We start from the raw sequence: 19,037 nt of genomic DNA on the forward strand, positions 1-19,037 counted from the left end.
TTTCCCCACACTACAAAAATTCGTTATTCACTTTTAACTCCATTTTTTTTAAACTAATCATTGTAAGCCGGTCAAACTTCTAGAGCCTATTAATAATACATAAATAACGAAGACCAAATAAAGTCAATGACGAATTTTAATTAGGGTGGTGATTAGGGGGTTGCTTCCGACCACTTTTTCGCTGAAAAAAATTAGGACTGACATTCTTTTCATTATAAGTCACTTCATTTTTGAGCTAAAGACCTTTATTTTATTTCTAGAGATAGATATTTTAAATACATTAAATTAGTTTGAACAAGTTATCCTCGAAAAATGCATAGTGTTCCCGTCGTTTGACTTTGAAACTACAATATTTAGCATTTGGCGAAGAAGAGCTAACATATAATAAAGTATAGCGTGATTACTATTGGTCTTGAAGAAAATTAAGGAAAACGGGTTTGTTTATTTTCTCAAAAGGTACATTTTTGTTTAGTAAAGTTTTTTTGATAAAACGAAAACTGTTGGAGTTATTAGCATAAAACTTATTAAAACCATTGATTTTTTCGATATAAAACTAACACTTTCGCTAGCGAATAAATCGAAAACTATTAATTTTATCAAAAAAACGTATAGAACGTTTTTTGCTTAGAATGAATGTTTTTACCAACTTTTGTGGTCAAAATATAATAAAAAATTTCCACCCCCGAGATGGGGTGGCAACCACCCCCATGGTTAAAGTGTTAACTATTCCGACTTTTTTTTTCAAATTAAATAAGTTACATCACAATTGCAAAACTTGGGAAACAAAATACTCACTTTGCACAAGATTCTCCACTAGTTCATTTCTGATTAAGTCATTTAATGATTTAAGGTAGTATAAATACTTCTTCTTCTTCTTCTTCCTCAGCTTTTTCCATTTGGGGGCTCTGTTCTTTACACTGCTTAGACCCTCATTCCTGTCCATCGTGTCTTCTTCAGTAAAACCTTTCTCTTTTAACTCTTCTGCCACACAGTCCTTTTATCTTCTTCTCGGTTTTCCTCTACATCTCTTACCAATTTTGACGTATTCTAAAACAGACCCAGTTAATCTAATTTTATCTGCATTCTACGATATTTTTTGTATTATAAAACCTTATCTAAATTAACCTTTATAATACTCTATTATAAACGTTTTTAAATTCTTTTTCATAAAATTTGTTTTTAGATTCTGCTTTCATGTACAAAACATTCGAAAATGACATTTTGTTTTTTAATATGTCAACAAAGAGCGTTGATCTATTCCTGGACAACAAAGTACTGGTAAGGATACATTCTATTTATGATTATTTTTTGATAATAAAATTATAATGTTTATTATATTTACTAAGATATACATGGTAAGCTATAGTAATTGGGATATGGACTAGGGTTAGATTATTTGAACCAAAACATTGTTATTATCTCAAATATTACTTAACAAAAAAAATTCTCTGGAAAAAGATCCTCCTACTGCTTCCTTGAGCCTAAGTCGGGGTGTGGTGAGACTCTAAATATTATTATCTTGCTGTTTCCGTTGGATGTGATTCTGAGCCAGAGGGACGACTTTTTGTAGAGATTTTTCCACAATTTGGTCTGCCCATGTTATCGAAGATATTCCTCTTACGGTGCACAGTGAAATTATTAGCAAGGAAATAAAATAAAAATCAAAAATTTAAGACACTATCTTCTTCCACAGCAATATTTTATGCTCATGGCACGGATCAGTGCCAGACCGAGTCTTCGCAGTATGCGTGGCACGGATCCATGACACTGTGACACATGCACATTCTCACTTTAATTGCCATTAGATACTTACCGCTAGTTCAAGGTAGACGTACATTGACGAGCGTGTAGCGTACACATCGGGACATCGCTTATATTTTGGTCCAAATAAACTAAACCTAATATACGTATCAATAGTTATAACTCACCCTGTATATGCAATTGCTAAAGTCAATATATTTTTGATTTTATAATTTTTAGGCAGAATATCCAACAGCAGAATTAAGATTGTCTCCGGACCGGTCATATGTCTTACTAAAATACAACGTCTCTGCTGTAAGTATCTGGCGGTTCAAAAGTTCAAGGGTCATTCATAATAAAAGGTTCCATATGCCACTGAGAAAGGGTACGACGTGCTGGAAGAAATCTGCCAACACTGCCTTACAAATCAACCTTTCCTTTCTCTTAACCCACCATTTTCGCTGCGCTGAATTGCTCAGTGTCGGCCTAGCAGCCTTCGAATATGGAGGTCACGGTCGATGTTAACGCCAATGGGAAATTCATGCTGTGATACGTTTTTTAAATGCAAAATGCAATGATTTCATCGTCAGTTAATCGAAGTTTATGGGTAAAAGTGTATGTATGTTCAACATGTTTGCAACGGACGGAAATTCCCGATGAAGATGTGAGTGGAAGACCTTCAGATTCATCGTGAATTCCCGTTCGGTCTTCACTGAATTCTCTACACCATTTGGGAACATGTTGAACATATATGCACTTTTGCCCATAAACTTCGATTAACTGACAATGATTCTCAATAGGTGAAATCCATTTTGAATTTAAAAAAATATCACATAACATCTTCGAATGGTGCTAGACCGACACTGAGCAATGCAGCAGGCGAAAGTGGTGGATAAAGCATGAGAGTTGATATGTAATGCAGTGTTGCCAGATTTCTCCCAGCATGTCGCATTCTTTCTCAACGCCATAGGGAAACTTAGTTTACGAATTACCCTACTATGTGACCCGCCATTTCACATTTTCTTCTCTTACTTTTTTTAAATATCTTTATATGAAAATCTTCATATTTTATATCTTTATAAAACCTTTATACTTGTAGGTATTTCGGCATTCAATAACTGCCATCTACACAATATACGATGTCGCTCAACAGTAAGTAAACTAGTTGTTTATAGTTTAATGGCTTAAATAGTATTATTAAATGATTAAAATCTGTTCTCCACATCTGCACCTTGGTAATTTTCTGACATTAATATTATTTTATTCATATTTTGGTCTGCAACTCTTTTTTTGGGAGGTGAGAATTTTCTAAAGACTTCTAGGGAGGTGTCGTAGGCGTATTGGATTTAACTCGCTACGCCTAACCGTAGCGAGCCTCCTACCAACAGAACTCCTCTTTCTCCAACCGGCAGGCCTGGAACTCACCTTAGCGGGCATTTGGTTTGCTAGTCTGTCACAAATTTAATCTTCATTTATTGTCTAAGATCTTATCTTCTTCTTCATGTGCCGTGCTCGATCATCGAGCGTTGGCTATCAAATTGGCTATAGTAATTTTGTTGACGGTAGCTCGGAAAAGGGATGCAGAGGATCTGTTAAACCATTCTCTCAGATTTCTAAACAATTACGTTCTTCTTCGACCTGACCCTCTTCTTCCGTCTACGTTGCCTTGTATTTTTAAATGGAGTATATTATATCTCTCTGGGTGTCACGTGACATGGCCAAAATATTCAAGTTGGCGATTTTTACCTGTTCTGGCGACTTTCCTAAATTTTCCCATCCGATGCACAACAACTTCGTTAAGAATTCTATTCACCCAACTTATTCGTAGGATTCTCCGAAACACCTACATTTCAATAGCTTCCAGTTTCTTGAGTTTATTTGTTAAAGTCCAACCTTCGACACCATACAAAAGAGCAGAGAACAAAAAAATAACATCTCATAATAATAACGGATTTAATAAATAATATATTTTTTAAATTGTTTTCAGAAAATTTTATCACCTTGCCAATCAGCAACCATTGCAGTTAGTTGAGTTTTCTCCAGAGGGACATGGCTTAGTATATGTTCTTGAAAACAACATCTACTACATTGATGATTTTTCCAAGCACATTGAAACTCCTGTAGCTGTGACTGTTGTAGGGATTCCAGGTGTTCTTTATTGCGGTGTACCTGATTGGGTTTATGAAGGTAACTATTATAAAAAGTCTAAAACTTGCACATATTAGACATAAGGGAAACAGGAGATTATTATTATATTACTAGTGATTTTGCCCATCGCATCGCCATGCGACAGGGATCCAATCAATTACCATCCACAGTCACTCCACTCAATTTTTTCTGACTTTTCCTGTTTTATCGTATCTACCTCCAATTTTTCCCATTTTTTATGGCTCCCTCTTATTTTATCGTGTCTCCCTCTAATTTTTGTTCGGTTTCATATTTTAGTATAGTATTCAATCGCATTTATTCTGCATAACGCGAAATAAATGCATAAAGAGAGGAAGTATCTCGCTCAGCGCGCGTGATGGTAAAATATGTAATAATGGCTACGCTCAACGCATATAGCCGCTGGAGGGGATCGAAATTGGTCGATTTTGCTCAGCTCGCCAAATCGACGGAGTTCGGAAGGTTTCGGGTAAGTTCGGGATACGTTCAACTCATCTATTCCTGGTTGGCTATCCTCCCTTCAACTCACAGAGAGAGAGAGAGAGAGAGAGAGAGAGAGAGAGAGAGAGAGAGAGAGAGAGAGAGAGAGAGAGAGAGAGAGAGAGAGAGAATGTCCTAATGGATTTCTGTTCGATCTTATATACAGTGTCAGAGACGGTATCAGAACACGTTTTGTTTAATACATAGGCGTAGTTACTCTAGACCAGGGGTCACCAATTATATTCCCTGATGGTCTCTTCCTATGACACTTTCGGGGTCCAGATTTAATGCTACCTGTGTCTGGTTGCTCTGATTCGGTTTATTTTTTGGGCAGAAATTGTTTATTTTTTTGGCATAAAATATTGGCGAAATTTTTGGGCAGAAATTGTTTAACAATTTTTTTTAACAAATTTAAAACATCACTTATTGAAATTTAGTCACTTGTCAACCCGAACAGTAATAATAATTTACACATGAGTTTTCAAGCCTCGAAAATGCATATACGTATTTTTGAGTTTCTCAGATTTTAAATCGGTTATAACTCGAAAACTATCAACTTTTGAGAAAAATGATAAAAGATCTTTTTTGTTTAAAATTAACCAAAAAACCAAAAAACACATTTTGCGGGGCAAAAAGATAATTTTGAATTTGTTTAAAAAATTATATCCTATGTAAAATAATTACACTTTTATAAAAAAGAACTTTTTTATAATAAAACGTTTTTATTATTTATAGGAGAGAATATAAAATAATTTGACGGCATAAAATGCTTAAAATTCCAAAAATTACACTATAACAAAAAAGTACTATTTATAATAACACGGTTTTGTTATATACAGGACACAACATGTTTCTAAAGAATAAAATATGAATTTTTAGTAGATGTATTATTAACTGTTATTATAATTCTAAAAATTACACTAGTATAAAAAATTACTTTTTATAATACCACGGTTATTTAAAATGGTTTATATATAATAATTAACTTATAAAATATGAATTTTAAGTATATCAACTTTTAATTATTTATTAAAAAAAATAATAAAAAATGATAGGTAACGGCCGTGTTCGAACCAGGGAACTCTCGATCTGTAGTCTAATGCCACTGACCCACCATCAATTTGTAGATATCGATTTATTAACGTACCTTAAAATATCATTGCACTAGTCACATTTTTAAAATAGTTTGAAATAAAAAAAATCGATTTATCCATACAGGGTGATTGATTAGTGTGGTAAAGCTCCGTAGATCCGTTATAGTAATACATAGCAATACAAGTTAATAACTAAAATTGTAATTAACTTTGATTACAGATTGATAATCAGTAATCGTAAATTGTCAGTTTTAGACAATTCAGTCATGACTTGCCTAAATTTTGGATATAATATTTAGACCCGTAATTAATAATTTGCTCTGAAAAATAAAAATATCTCGAAAACTAATAAATTTAGACATAGGAAATGTTATATAAAAATTAAAGTACGGTAATGGTACTTTTCGATAGTGATATAAAATACAGGGTGTTTCTTTTAAAATTACTGAGAAAAAAATGTACTTGCGTTTTGACTCACCCTGTATTCAATATAAAGAAAATTAGTAATCGATTATTTATATCGATTATTCGATCGATTATTTATAAAAAATTTGACAATAAATAAAAAAATATGGCATTAATAAACCATTGCCGTTGTGCTTATTTTTATTTATACAGGGAGTTAAACTTGTTACGATTTTCATATAAAATTGGTTATAACTTTGTAAATACCCTGTATAACATACTAAACCTTTATATTTTTGTAATGGAGAAGTCGAGAAGATTTTAAATATAAAATAACATACAGGGTGTTTCATTTAAAAAAACATAACTTTGATCTGTCACTATGTTATCGAACACCCTGTAACATTCTAACTAATTTTCTAATGTGAAGTCCAAAGTTGGTTACAATTTTTGGTTATTAACTTTTATCGCTGTCGATTACTATAACGGATCTACGGAGCTTTACCCCACTAATCAATCACCCTGTATAACAGCAGTTAAATATTGCATTGTTAGCTAGTTCTAGGCTATTCTGAAAATTTCAGGTACATAGGTAGCCTAGAACTATTTTTAAAATGGATTACAAAATTTGCGGAGACCGTGATAACAACCAAGCCAAGTAAACGTTTTAAAAAATGTACAACATGGCACTCAATTTCATGGCCAAACATTTTCATAATTTCAAGACACTATATTCTGAATTTATTTACGGTCCGCACAAAACTAGCCTACGGTCCGGATGCGGTCCAATTGGTAACCCCTGCTTTAGACGATTAAAAGTATATTATTGGCACAACCTACTATGTAGAGACGATCAGCATTTTTTTATCTAATATTTTAATTTTAGAGGAAGTATTGGCATCAGGTTCAGCCTTATGGTTTTCACCAGATGGAGCTTACTTGGCTTATGCAGTATTCAATGACGAACAAGTCTATAATTTGTCCTACACTATTTACGGAGAACCAGGATCACCTGGAAGTCAATATCCCCATGAAGCAGTCATCAGGTACCCAAAAGTAAGTATTTTTTATCTTCCGTTTTAACATTGTTAACAGCACAATTTTTATGGTACTGCTGATAATCTCCAAACAAATGTAGTAAACCTGTCATAATCTTATACAAAATTAAGATAATAAGGTATTCATGTTCATAATGTTTCAACGTTGAACAGTTCTGTATCGTTCTGTGTAGGGTTTTATCCCTACCCAAATACAGAATTTTCTTAGACACTGTAAACGAAAATTTTCTCTCTTGACTGACCCCCACAGGCAACATTGCGTAATCATTTTCAGACCTTTGCTTGTTAGTTGCTGCAGAACTTTTCCGTTGATCAGGTCGAACCTGGAAGCTGTTTTTGGATTGATTTCATACTGGATACTATTTCTAGATTCTTTAATGGTGATTTCTGATAGGATGATTCTAGGAAGTCATCTATTTCTTCCTCTGTATCACCATCTTCCATGGAATGTGGCTAGAATACATTAGTGAGGTGATTGGTAAAAATGCTTCGGCTTTTTCCTTATTATTTCTACACCAATTTCCCTCTTGATCCCTTATTGGTGGTATTTGTTGTTGCAGATGTTTGATTTTTCTCATGGCCTTCCAGAGGGAGTAATCAATATATGTTGTTTGCTAATAAGCCTGTAAGATATGATTTATATTATGTAATTGTAATTTAATTTTCTTGGTGATTTTGTTTAATTTCGTCTTGTTTTCAGTTATTCCTTGTGTTCTCCATTCCTGCTTTATTTTTCTTTTTCTAGCAATCATTTCCTTTATTGCAATTTCCTTGCAATTACATTTACTTTCTTATAAAATGTTTAAATAGCGCTGTATTTCGGCCGAACGTGTGAGACACGTGCAAGTCCCGAGTTACGTGTCTGACACAAACACCGTATCACACACGGGGTCCGTGTCAGACACGAGCTTTGTGTCTGATATGGGCTCCTTATCAGACACGGGATAATGTATTATGTCGTTAATACATGTTTTTTCTTATTGCAGTCTGGAACTCCGAATCCAATAGCCAGAATTTACTTGTACGACATAGCAAACAAGAAAACGAAGGAAATTCAAATACCTCTTCATATAAGCAACGTGGAACCCAACGACTTCATCTTTTACGGACTGACCTGGATCTCTGCTGACGAATTGTCTTTGGTCTGCACCAACCGAGTACAAAACAAAAGTTCCATTCTAAGGTGTTCAACAAACGGCAGCTGTGAAGAGGTAAGTAGATATTTAATTTTTTTTTATAAATTTCGATCTCTTGGTACTCTATTTATCCTTATTTTTTAACTTTATTGCAATGTGTTATCAATATAACAATAGGCAATATGCTTGACAGAGATAGAAAAAATGACACAGTGGGAGCTACACCTAGTGGTGAGCACCCTTTTCCAACATTAGTTTCCATTTTCAAATTTCAGACTTTTACATAAATGAGTATCTTCTTTCTAGTTCCTAGTGGAGAGATTTAGAGGATCTAAACTTTTTAGCTGACGCGTGGATTTGGATGAAATGATAGTCTCTTGCTGTATTTATTGACTATAAAAAGGCCTTTGATTGAGTACATCATCTCAAACTAATTAAAATATCAAATGATAAAGGAGTTGATAGTCAAGACGTACGAATCATAGAAAAATTATACTGGTGTCAAACATCGACAAAGAGGTGTCAGACAGAGTTGTCTATTGTCCCCACGATTATTCAATTTATATTCAGGTAGAATATTTAAAGAAACGTTGCATAATTTGGAATTGGGCGTGAAAGTTAATGGAATTCGGATAACTACAATCAGATATGCAGACGATACAGATATTTTAAGTGATGACATGAACGAATTACAATGCCTTTTAAATGCCATTGACACAGTGGGAAGAGAGTTTGGCACAAACATAAACTGTTCAAAAACAAAATACATGGCGTTTAGCCGTTTGGCGCATGAATATTCACGGTTATATGTTGATGGTCATATAATTCAAAGAGTACCCAGTTTTAAATATCTTGGTTGCCATATTACTGAACAACTAGATTCAGATAAAGTGATAAGATGTAGAATCGAGATAATCTGCACGAAAATTTAAAAATGAGGTAATTTTTCTGTAATGATAGTCCTCTTACACCATTAATCGTTTGGAGGCCTTTGAAATGTGGCTGCACAGACATATACTAAATATAACATGGACGGCTATGCTGACAAAAAATGTGGAAGTCCTTAAGAGAGCAAATGCTGCTTCCAAGCTGCTTGATAATATCAAATGTAGAAATATGGCCTATTTTGGACACGTAGTAAGGGGAGACTGATATAATATTCTTTAACTTATTATGATGGGTAAAATCGAAGGACGCAAAGAAATTGGTAAAAAACATGCCTTTTGGTTGAAGAATATCAGGGAGTGGACAGGAATATAGAAATCAGAGCAACTATTTAGAATAGCTCGAGACGGAGACAGTTTCGCCATGTTAATGGCCAACGTCAAGGGGACTTGATAGGGTACTTTTAGAAGAAGATTGCTGTGATGGTAGCGAACCTCCGATAGAAGACGGTACTGCAAGAAGAAGATGAAGAAGATAGTCTCTTGAAGTAGTTTGTACACTGACTGACGGTTGCTTCTTTAACAGCTTCAACATTCGGGTCATAATGTATAACAGAGTTTTGCACATACCATGGGTCATTGCAGACATCATGAAGGACTTTGGATTGGCATCTTTTTAGTCCTTGCATATTTCTATTATTGGCAGTTCCCCAGATTTTAATCCCGTACGTCCTGACCGGTCGTAATCTTGTCTTATAGAGAAGTTTGTTTTGGGTACTTAAACCTGACTTCTGATTCATAAACCAGTACATTATCTTGTAAAGTATGCGTAGTCGTTTGGACCATAAATATGTTTTCTCCAATTTAGGTGATTATCTATGTGGATACCCAGATATTTAACATCTTTCCTAGCAGGTAATAATTTTCAGTGTATAGGTACCAGAGAGGGTAGATTCCTCTTTTTAACTTGAATGTAATGTGAATTGATTTGGTAATATAATAATATAGTTTGACATGCCACAGTTTTAACCAATTTTCTAATTGGTTTAAATGGTTTTGAAAATTTCTGCATGCAAATTTTGGACTCACATGTGCGGCCAGTATGAGAGTATCATCTGCATACGTAGCAATCGTAATATTATTTGTGGTCAGAAGGGATGTCAGCTGTTGGAATGTCAGCTGTCAATAACCATTGGTTATTGTTCTTTATTCTATCTCTTTCTGTCTTTATCTCTAATGCACTTTTAAAGTTGTTTAAATCTCTATATAATAATCCATTTTTCGTATGTATTTTAGGAAGCTTCCCAAACAGAAAGCAAGGGCTGGATAACCCCAACTGTTCCAATTTATAGTAAAGATGGTACTAGAAGACTGGAGGTACTACCTCAACCTGAGGGAAATGACAGATATGACCATCTGGTGCTTACTGACGTTAAGACCAAAACAGCAAAAAGACTGACACACGGGAAATTTTCTGTCTTGTCTATTATTGCCTGGAGTGAAGACACTGGTCTAATGTAAGACAACTTTTTTAACAATATTTTTATTGTAGATTTTTTTTATAGCTTTCTATTTGTATTAATTTGTTTGTTCTTCTTCATGTGCCGCCTCATCCTTCAAGCCGGGTAAACATATGCCTGTAAATTAGGAAAGTAGCTGGCATACCAGTTGTTTACTATGTAGCATACCAGAAACTGGCATGCTACATAGTAAACGCCCTTGTCCTTTTGCCTCTTTAAACATATCTTCTGAGCACATATTAAATTGTTTATCTAAATAGCATACTACGCTTAATACAGTGTACCTAATTTTATTCTTCTTTCAGTTATTACAGTGCCACTTCAGTGGATTGTCCATCTCAACAAAACTCGTACTCCGTGGACGAATCGGGAACTATAAGTTGTCTAACATGTTTCTTTACTGTAGATGAAACACCCTGTAGGTTTGGTACTTTATTATTTAGCAATGACTTATCCTACTACGTAAAAATGTGTCTAGGACCCCAGGTACCACTTGTAGGCATCGAAAATACCAAAGAGGTAAGTAATTTATATATTCTAATTATCTATTTATCAAATAAAACAACCAATGAAAGATACTTATGTTTCATTTTGGTTCAAAGGTGATCAATCATGCACTTACGTACGTTTCAACCTCTCCAGGGATCTTCAGAGGGGCTATATTATCTGTTCTGAATCGAAATGAAATCAAACTATTCATGAATATATTTAAAAATGTATTTATTGTACTCAATGGCCTTTTCTGTGATTTGTCTCAGTACTCTACGCAGGATCTTCCGGATCTAAATCCTTGTTGTTCATCTGATAAAGTTGTTTAAAGTTTATTGATTTTGTTGGTTAGGATTTTTGTGGTTGGCTTAAGTGCAATGTAATACAATATATTATATTGAACTAACAACTATATTTTATTCCAGAGTGATGATATTCTAATCTGGGAAGATAACTTTGGTCTAAGAATCGCTCTAGCTTACAAGTTACATCCACAAGTTAGGGACTTAGTAGTACCGATAAACGAAGGATTTTCAGCTAGAGTGAGATTGTTTTTGCCTCCCAATTTGGATGAAAATTCCAATAAGAAATACCCTGCTATTATAGACACGTAAGTATTTTATTAACTTTTTTTTAAACATTTGTAGGTTTCGCACATGCTCAACATTTATTTTTCTTCTTCTTCTCCTTCTTTTTTCTTTTTCTTCTAGTTCTATGGATATTTCGCTAAAGCCACAATCTTTTGTCAGGACCACTTTTACCTTGGAGTCAATGGATACAATGGACCCTATGTCCTGCAGTGGACTAAACACAGGCTGATGATAATGATTATATTCTTTAATTGACTCATCATCATCTAATCTTCGCTTGTCCACTGCTGGACATAGATCTCCCTCAGAATTTTCTATCTGCTTCAATATTGTACCTCTTGCATCCAATTCCTATGACAACGTTTTAGATCATTAGTCCAAGGTGTTGGTGGATGACCTTTGCTTGCGTAGGCATCATCTTTTAATCTTCATTCCAGTATCCGCTTTGTCCATTTGTTATCTGTCATATGAGCCACGTTACCTGCTCAGATTCATTTCAGTGTTATCTCTACTCTACTGCATAAGCCAATCTTTAATTTGACTTCTTCTTTTTAACGGGCCCTATCAAGTCCCTTTGACGTTGGCGATTAACATGGCAAAACTGTCTCTGTCTCGAGCTATTCTAAATACACTTACCGGCACAAAATTCCGCCACCCAAAATTTTTGATTAAGTTTGACAATTTGTAACGTTATTATTTGTGCTCAGATTTTCAAAATTCTTGCATCAGTTTGTAGGTACATGTATTGATATCGTTTGGTATTATTCCGGTAACACAAAAATTTTACTTGCATGGCATTATGCTGGGGTGATTAGAAGCGTTGTATTTTCTCCTAACTTTTAAAAAATTCTGTGGAAAAATGAAAGAGCTGATTTTGTTTCATAGTCCTGCCATATTATCCCGGTGGTATCACTAAAATTTTGGTTTTTGAATTATCCGAATATCTCTTTTTTTGTAAGAGCTGTACCATTTTTTGTAAATATAAACACTGATGGGCTCATAAAATAGAGGCTGGATTGATAACATTAGAATGACCCGCATGCAGCCCAGATCTCAATCCTATTGAGAATTTATGAGATGAACTAAAAAAGCTATTCGCCGTCATCCTAGGCCTCCAGCAAATTTGGTACAGTTATGGCCCTGGTAGAGGAGTATCGGGCTATTCCCCTGGCAAGGATAACACATCTTTATTCGATGCCAAACAGATTACCAGCAGTTGTTGCTGCAAGAGGTGGACTTACCCGCTATTGAATTTTTTTGTTTTTTTGTTAATTTTGTTTTGTTTTGTTAATTTTAGTGCGTTTGATATTTTTATTTAAAAAAACCTTAAAAGCAGTGTTTCTATTTACAGCTCTTACAAGAAATGAGATATTCAGATAATTCAAAAAACATAACCTTAGTGATACCTCCATGATAACATAAAAGGAGTATGAAACAAAATCAGCTTTCCATTTTTTCCACAGAACTCTTTAAATTTAGGAGAAAATATAACGCTTCCATTAACCCCCGTATAGTGCCATCTAAGCAAAAAATTTTTGTTACCAAAATAATAAAAAACGACAACAATACATGTACCTACAATCTGATGTAAGAATCTTAAAAATCGGAGTACAAGTAAGAAAGTTATAGATTGTCAAATTTAATCAAAAATTTTGGGTGGCGGAATTTTGTGCCGGTGAGTGTAGTTGCTCATTTTTAAAAATGTTGTGCGGGTTATCTCTATTCTACATTTTATCTATTTATATGGATCTATTGTTCAGTAATATGGCAACCATATATTTAAAACTGGGTACCTACTCTTTGAATTATATGACCATCAACATATAACCGTGAATCTAGATGTGGCAAACGGCTAAACACCATGTATCATGTATTTTGTTTTTGAACAGTTTATGTTTAGGCCAAACTCTCTTCCCACTGTGTCAATGGCATTTAAAAGGTATTATATAAAGGTATTATATAATTATAATTATTGCAGAGTATTTCTCCGGAGTATTTACTCCCAATCAAATGAATTCACCTGTGGAAGTAGACGTATTCTCATTTCTTCAAAGTCCATATCAAATGAATTTGCCTATTCCGAAATTTAAATCATCCGAAGTCATTTTAGCTATTAATAATTTAAACGATAGAAAATCTCCAGGGTACGACTTGATCAGTGGAAAAGTTTTGAAAGAATTACCTTTCAAATGCATTAAACTTATATTCAACGCCATATTAAACGTTGGTTACTTTCCTGATCAATGAAAAGTGTCTCAGGTAATAACCATTCTAAAACCGGGTAAACCTCAAGAAGAAACTACATCTTACAGGCCAATCAGCCTCTTGCCAATCACGTCTTAAGTTTTCAAAAAACTATTAGTAAAAAAACTGGATCAAAAATATAATTCCAGACCACCAGTTTGGATTTCGGCCCCATCACTCAACAATCCAACAAGTTCACAGAGTGGTAAAACATATAAATGCTGATTTTGAGGCCAAAATGTACTAATTAGCGGCATTTCTTGACGTTAGGCAGGCATTTGACAAGGTATGGCATGAAGGCCTCCTATACAAGCTAACAAGGACATTACCGCACAGCTTTTACAATCTTCTTGAGTCATATTTGTCAGATAGGTGTTATTTTATTAAATACCAAGATGCAACTTCAAAACTCTATTCTATTAAAGCTGGCGTACCACAGGGTAGCGTGCTGGGACCTACCTTGTATCTCTTGTTTACCGCAGATATACCTCCAACTCTTCAGGAATCACTAGAGGAGAGACCACCTACAGAAGAAATGATGCTAGGAACATTTGCCGACGATACTACAATCCTAGCCTCACACGCTGACCCTATTTATTACTCGCATCTCCTTCAAGCGTATCTAGACAGAATACAATATTGGTTTTTGGAATGGAAAATTAAAGTCGATAAAGGAAAATCTATTCATGTTACATTTACAACACGAAGAGGAACTTGTCCTCCTGTAACTTTAAACAATCACCAATTACCATCAGCCAACGAGGTAAAATATCTTGGTATTCATTTGGACAGAAGTCTCACATGGAGAAAACATATCTAGAGCAAGAGAAAGCAACTAGGTCTCCAATTCAGAAATATGTATTGGTTAATGGGCCGTTCATCAGGACTATCTCTGGATAATAAATTGCTGCTGTATAAGGCGATACTTATGCCAATCTGTACATATGGGTTGGAACTATGGGGAACAGCCAGTCACTCCAACATCGAAATCATCCAACGCTTCCAATCAAAAACCCTCAGAACCATCACTAATGCACCTTGGTATATCAACAACAGAATTATTCATCGATACCTTAAAATGGATATGGTACAAGAAGTCATCAAAAAACGTAGCACTGCATACATTGCCAAGTTGGAGGATCATGAAAACCAGTTTGCACTTAGCCTCCTAGACAATTCCCAAGAACAGCGTAGGTTAAAGAGGTTCAAACCACTGGACGTACCATTTAGAGTAAACTTGTAAACTAATTAGTTAGTAGTTATAAAATGTAATTATTTTCTACACAACTTTATAAAAATTGTACTTTGATTTAACCAGTGGGTAAAATCTTTCTTGTCCTTAGTCAGTGTCATTACTTTTGTTTATTGTTGACACTCAGCAGATTGCAAAATACTTTTAAATAAAAAAAAATTCCAAATTATGCACCGCTTTTAAATATTCTATCTGAATATAAATTGAATAATAGTAGGGACAGTATACAACCCTGTCTAACACCTCTTTGTATTTTACATATTTTTGTTGATTTTCCATTTCTGCAAGCTGTCGCTGTTTGACGCCAGTATAATTTTTCAATGATTCGTACGTCTTGGCTATTAACTCCTTTATCCTTTAATATTTAAATTAACTTGTAGAGTATACTCGATCAAATGCCTTTTCATAATCAGTAAATACAGCTTTAATTGACTACATACTCTTTATTTTCAGTTATGGTGGTCCAGGCAACAACCAGATCAACGATGCTTACAATATACAATTTAGAACCTATTTGACTACAAACAGAGAGTACATATATATTTATATAGATGGAAGAGGCAGCGGAAGAGACGGATACAATAAAATGTTCGATATGTACAGAAGATTTGGTACTGTGGAAGTGGAAGACCAAATTCAGGTTACAAAGTAAGTTTATTTATATTCAGTTCTTTATATTTAGAAGCAACTATGTCAAGTACGAGGCCAAACCTCTTTTAAGACCATAAGAACCAGTTTGAATCGCACACCTTCATTTTTCACTATTCTATTGTCACTAGACGGGTTTTTAATAGCCAGTGGTAAAATATTTTATTGCTTCTGAATTTATAAAACTATTATGTCATAAAAATATCGTAAAAAACCTACCCTTGGCTAAAATCCATATAAAATGCTGGTTCTTAGCCCGTATATATTTATATTCTTCTAATTCTGCTATTGAATTTTATAGGTACTTACAAGAGCACTTGCCATATATCGATGCCGAAAGAACAGGTATTTGGGGATGGAGCTATGGAGGATTTTGCTCCAGTTGGGCGTTAGCTAAAGACAAGGATCATGTCTTCAAAGCAGCTTTGTCGGTAGCTCCAGTGACAAGTTTTATTTATTATGGTGAGTATTTAACCATTCAAGCACAAATTAAACCCTTAATTTATAATCTCACATTAACCTTAACTTCTGAATTTTGAATATTTACCTCAATAAAAAACGTCAGTTGAAAAGTCAGTTGGAAGTTACATCGAGTGTATTTATTTTGATACTGTAACACAAATTATGTGGCAACACTGTCACCCGCTGACGTAGGATGATGAGACAAGATAAGCCTGTCAAAGACTGTCAATACTCATTCTACATTCAGCCATTAGACTACACTTATTTTTCTGTTTTTCGGTAATTATATGTACTGCAATTTACAGTGTAGTTGAAGTACCAAGCACGAAGAAACACGGAAATAATCCTTTATCCCTGTCGTGTACTCACACCCAACTAACATCCCTTATAATTGGGCGCCCAACATGGGGCCAAATACTTATTAGTTATTAATTTCTGTTTTTTTATTAGCAAGATTTATCGAATGAAATGTATTTTATAATAAGACAATGTTGTATTTTTAAGATTCTATATATACGGAAAGGTTTATGGGTCTGCCAACACCGGAAGACAATGAACAAGGCTACAATAACACTGATCTCACCCATGCAGTTGAGAATTTCAGAGGAAGAAACTATTTTATAATACACGGAACTGGTGATGACAACGTCCACTACCAAAACTCCATGATGTTGGTCAAAGCATTGGAACTTGCTGATATTGACTTCAGGCAGCACGTTAGTACATTTACTGTATTGAATAATCTAATATTTGGTTATCTGTGCCATGTTGTACCTGCTTGTTTCTTCACCTCATAGTCCCATCTTAAGTTTCGACAACGTTTGGTCTCTTGATGACCCTTGGATACTTCAGTATACATACGTCTAGTGGATCATCTAGTATCAGTTCTTCTTGCTAAATGTAAGCGACCTGGGTTTCCTATCTAAACAATTCTATTCTTTTGCGATCTCTCTTTTATATGCCTAACCTAATCACATCACTAACCTTTGAGTGATTTTGAATTTCGCTATTACCTCTTTCTTTAGTGCCCAATTAGTATGCCATGATAGTATACATTAATCGAATGCTCTTTTCTCCAGGTGGAGTGGCATTCTGGATTTAAATATTACAGCATTTTAACCAAAAGTTTTGTCTTCTACGTATTATTCCCTCAATTGTTTTTTTTTTATTTCGACGTTTACTCTTTATTCCACGATGGTGTCCGTTTTGGTTTTCTATTATTTCTTGTCTCACATACTTATTTTACTGTAATTATCATAGCAATTCTAAATTTTCCTTATTCTTATTTTACTCTTTTTCTTATTTCTCTTTCTTTGTACATTTCCTTCTCTAGCTCCCCCTTGTATCTAACTTCGTTGTTTCTTCCCTTGATTTATGTATTTCAATTATTTTCTTGTACTTCTTATTCTTGTCCTCTTTGCTTTTTATTTGTATTCTTTTGCTGTTAAATGCAGTTTCCAGTAGGTAGTGCTGAATGTAGTTTCCACTAGGTAGTGCTCACTGCCCATTTCATAGACTCCAGCTCTTCTCTGTTTTTTGCACTACAGTAGTTTTCGTTCGCTATTTTCAAAAACATTTCATTCATCATTTTCGTATTTTTTTAATAAATTTTCTTCTTCTTGTTGTGCTATCACCTTTAGTGGATGTTTGTGACTACACTGGCAAATATGTCTCTATTCAATGCAGCTCTAAAAAAGGTGTGGAATCAAGGCTGATCCAGTCTCTTTCTAAGCCATGAAATCTGGCGCCTACCGGAACCACGTGTTCCTTCAATCGTACCCTGAATAAATCAATTACGCGAGACGGTACTCTTTGTTTCTTATTATCTGCCCCAGGTAGCTAACTTTTTTAAATTTGATGACCTCTAGCAACTCCTTATCTGTAACTGTTCTTCCCAGAACATATTCGTTAGTGGTGTGGGTTGTCCAAGATATTTTCAAGATTCTTCTATAAAGCCAGATTTCAAAGGCTTCTAACTTATTCATCAGCGTTATGTTTAGTGTTCAGGTCTCGGTTCTATACAAAAGTATTGAGCATACAAGTCATATCAATGTACAAAACGACATCTAAGGCTGATATTAATGCTACTATTACAAATATCACTTAAGACACCTTAAAACTACTGATTTATTGACATGGATTTACACCTTTGGATAGATATGAACTTGTTTATTGGTGGATCAAGTTTTTTCTTGGATCTTTGGAATTGAGCATACCTCAATCCTCTTTTTATATATAGTTGCGTTAGGTTGTTTAATTAACTGATAACATTTTCTTGAAATATCATTTACTTTGTACTATACAATTTTATATTGATACAAAACCATTTTACAGAGTTATCCAGACGAAAACCATTCCCTAGGACACGTCTCCAGGCATTTATACCATATGATGGATAAGTGGTGGGCTGAACAATTCGGTACCAAAAATCCAACTGCCGATGCGTGGTCTAATAAAGGAACTAATCTTATATAATTTATTTATATTTTGTAAAAAACCAATATAAGTATTTTTATAAAATTTGATTTTTATTTGAATGTTAGTACTAGGGCCCGGCTAGTACTAGCCTAGCTAATACTAGGCTTTATAAAACTGAAAATTAGAGAAAATTAGAGAAGTATTAAGTAAGGATAGGTTTTCAATAAAACTTTTTGGCCTGTACATTACTATAAATCGTATTTCTTATAAAGATAAAGGGAAAATAATGCAGTTTATACCAGTACAAAGCGGAGTCAGACAAGGTGACTCATTAAGCCCACTGCTCTTTAATATAATAATGGACGAAATAATAGAAGCAGTACGTAAAGGTCATGATTACAGAATGGGGAATAAAGAAATCCAAATATTATGTTATGCAGACGACGCCGCA

At 34.4% G+C, this 19,037-nt stretch overlaps 1 protein-coding gene across 5 annotated transcripts in view; it reads left to right on the plus strand.

Moving 5' to 3' along the window:
• The window catches only part of LOC126892745 (venom dipeptidyl peptidase 4), a 66,617-nt gene extending 47,929 nt beyond the window's left edge, over positions 1 to 18,688 (plus strand). For all 5 annotated transcript variants that reach the window (XM_050662398.1, XM_050662400.1, XM_050662399.1 and 2 more), the window contains exons 3-15: positions 1,184 to 1,278; positions 1,981 to 2,055; positions 2,840 to 2,892; positions 3,728 to 3,927; positions 6,772 to 6,941; positions 7,930 to 8,154; positions 10,260 to 10,480; positions 10,789 to 11,002; positions 11,398 to 11,582; positions 15,512 to 15,706; positions 16,008 to 16,168; positions 16,673 to 16,884; positions 18,503 to 18,688. In XM_050662398.1, the coding sequence (XP_050518355.1) occupies positions 1,184 to 1,278; positions 1,981 to 2,055; positions 2,840 to 2,892; positions 3,728 to 3,927; positions 6,772 to 6,941; positions 7,930 to 8,154; positions 10,260 to 10,480; positions 10,789 to 11,002; positions 11,398 to 11,582; positions 15,512 to 15,706; positions 16,008 to 16,168; positions 16,673 to 16,884; positions 18,503 to 18,643 (2,147 nt within the window). In that variant the 3' untranslated portion in view covers positions 18,644 to 18,688. The remainder of the gene's footprint in view (positions 1 to 1,183; positions 1,279 to 1,980; positions 2,056 to 2,839; positions 2,893 to 3,727; positions 3,928 to 6,771; positions 6,942 to 7,929; positions 8,155 to 10,259; positions 10,481 to 10,788; positions 11,003 to 11,397; positions 11,583 to 15,511; positions 15,707 to 16,007; positions 16,169 to 16,672; positions 16,885 to 18,502) is intronic.
• Positions 18,689 to 19,037: the final 349 nt, after the last annotated feature.

Source organism: Diabrotica virgifera, chromosome 9 (assembly GCF_917563875.1).
Source record: "Diabrotica virgifera virgifera chromosome 9, PGI_DIABVI_V3a".
Lineage (NCBI taxonomy): Eukaryota > Metazoa > Arthropoda > Insecta > Coleoptera > Chrysomelidae > Diabrotica > Diabrotica virgifera.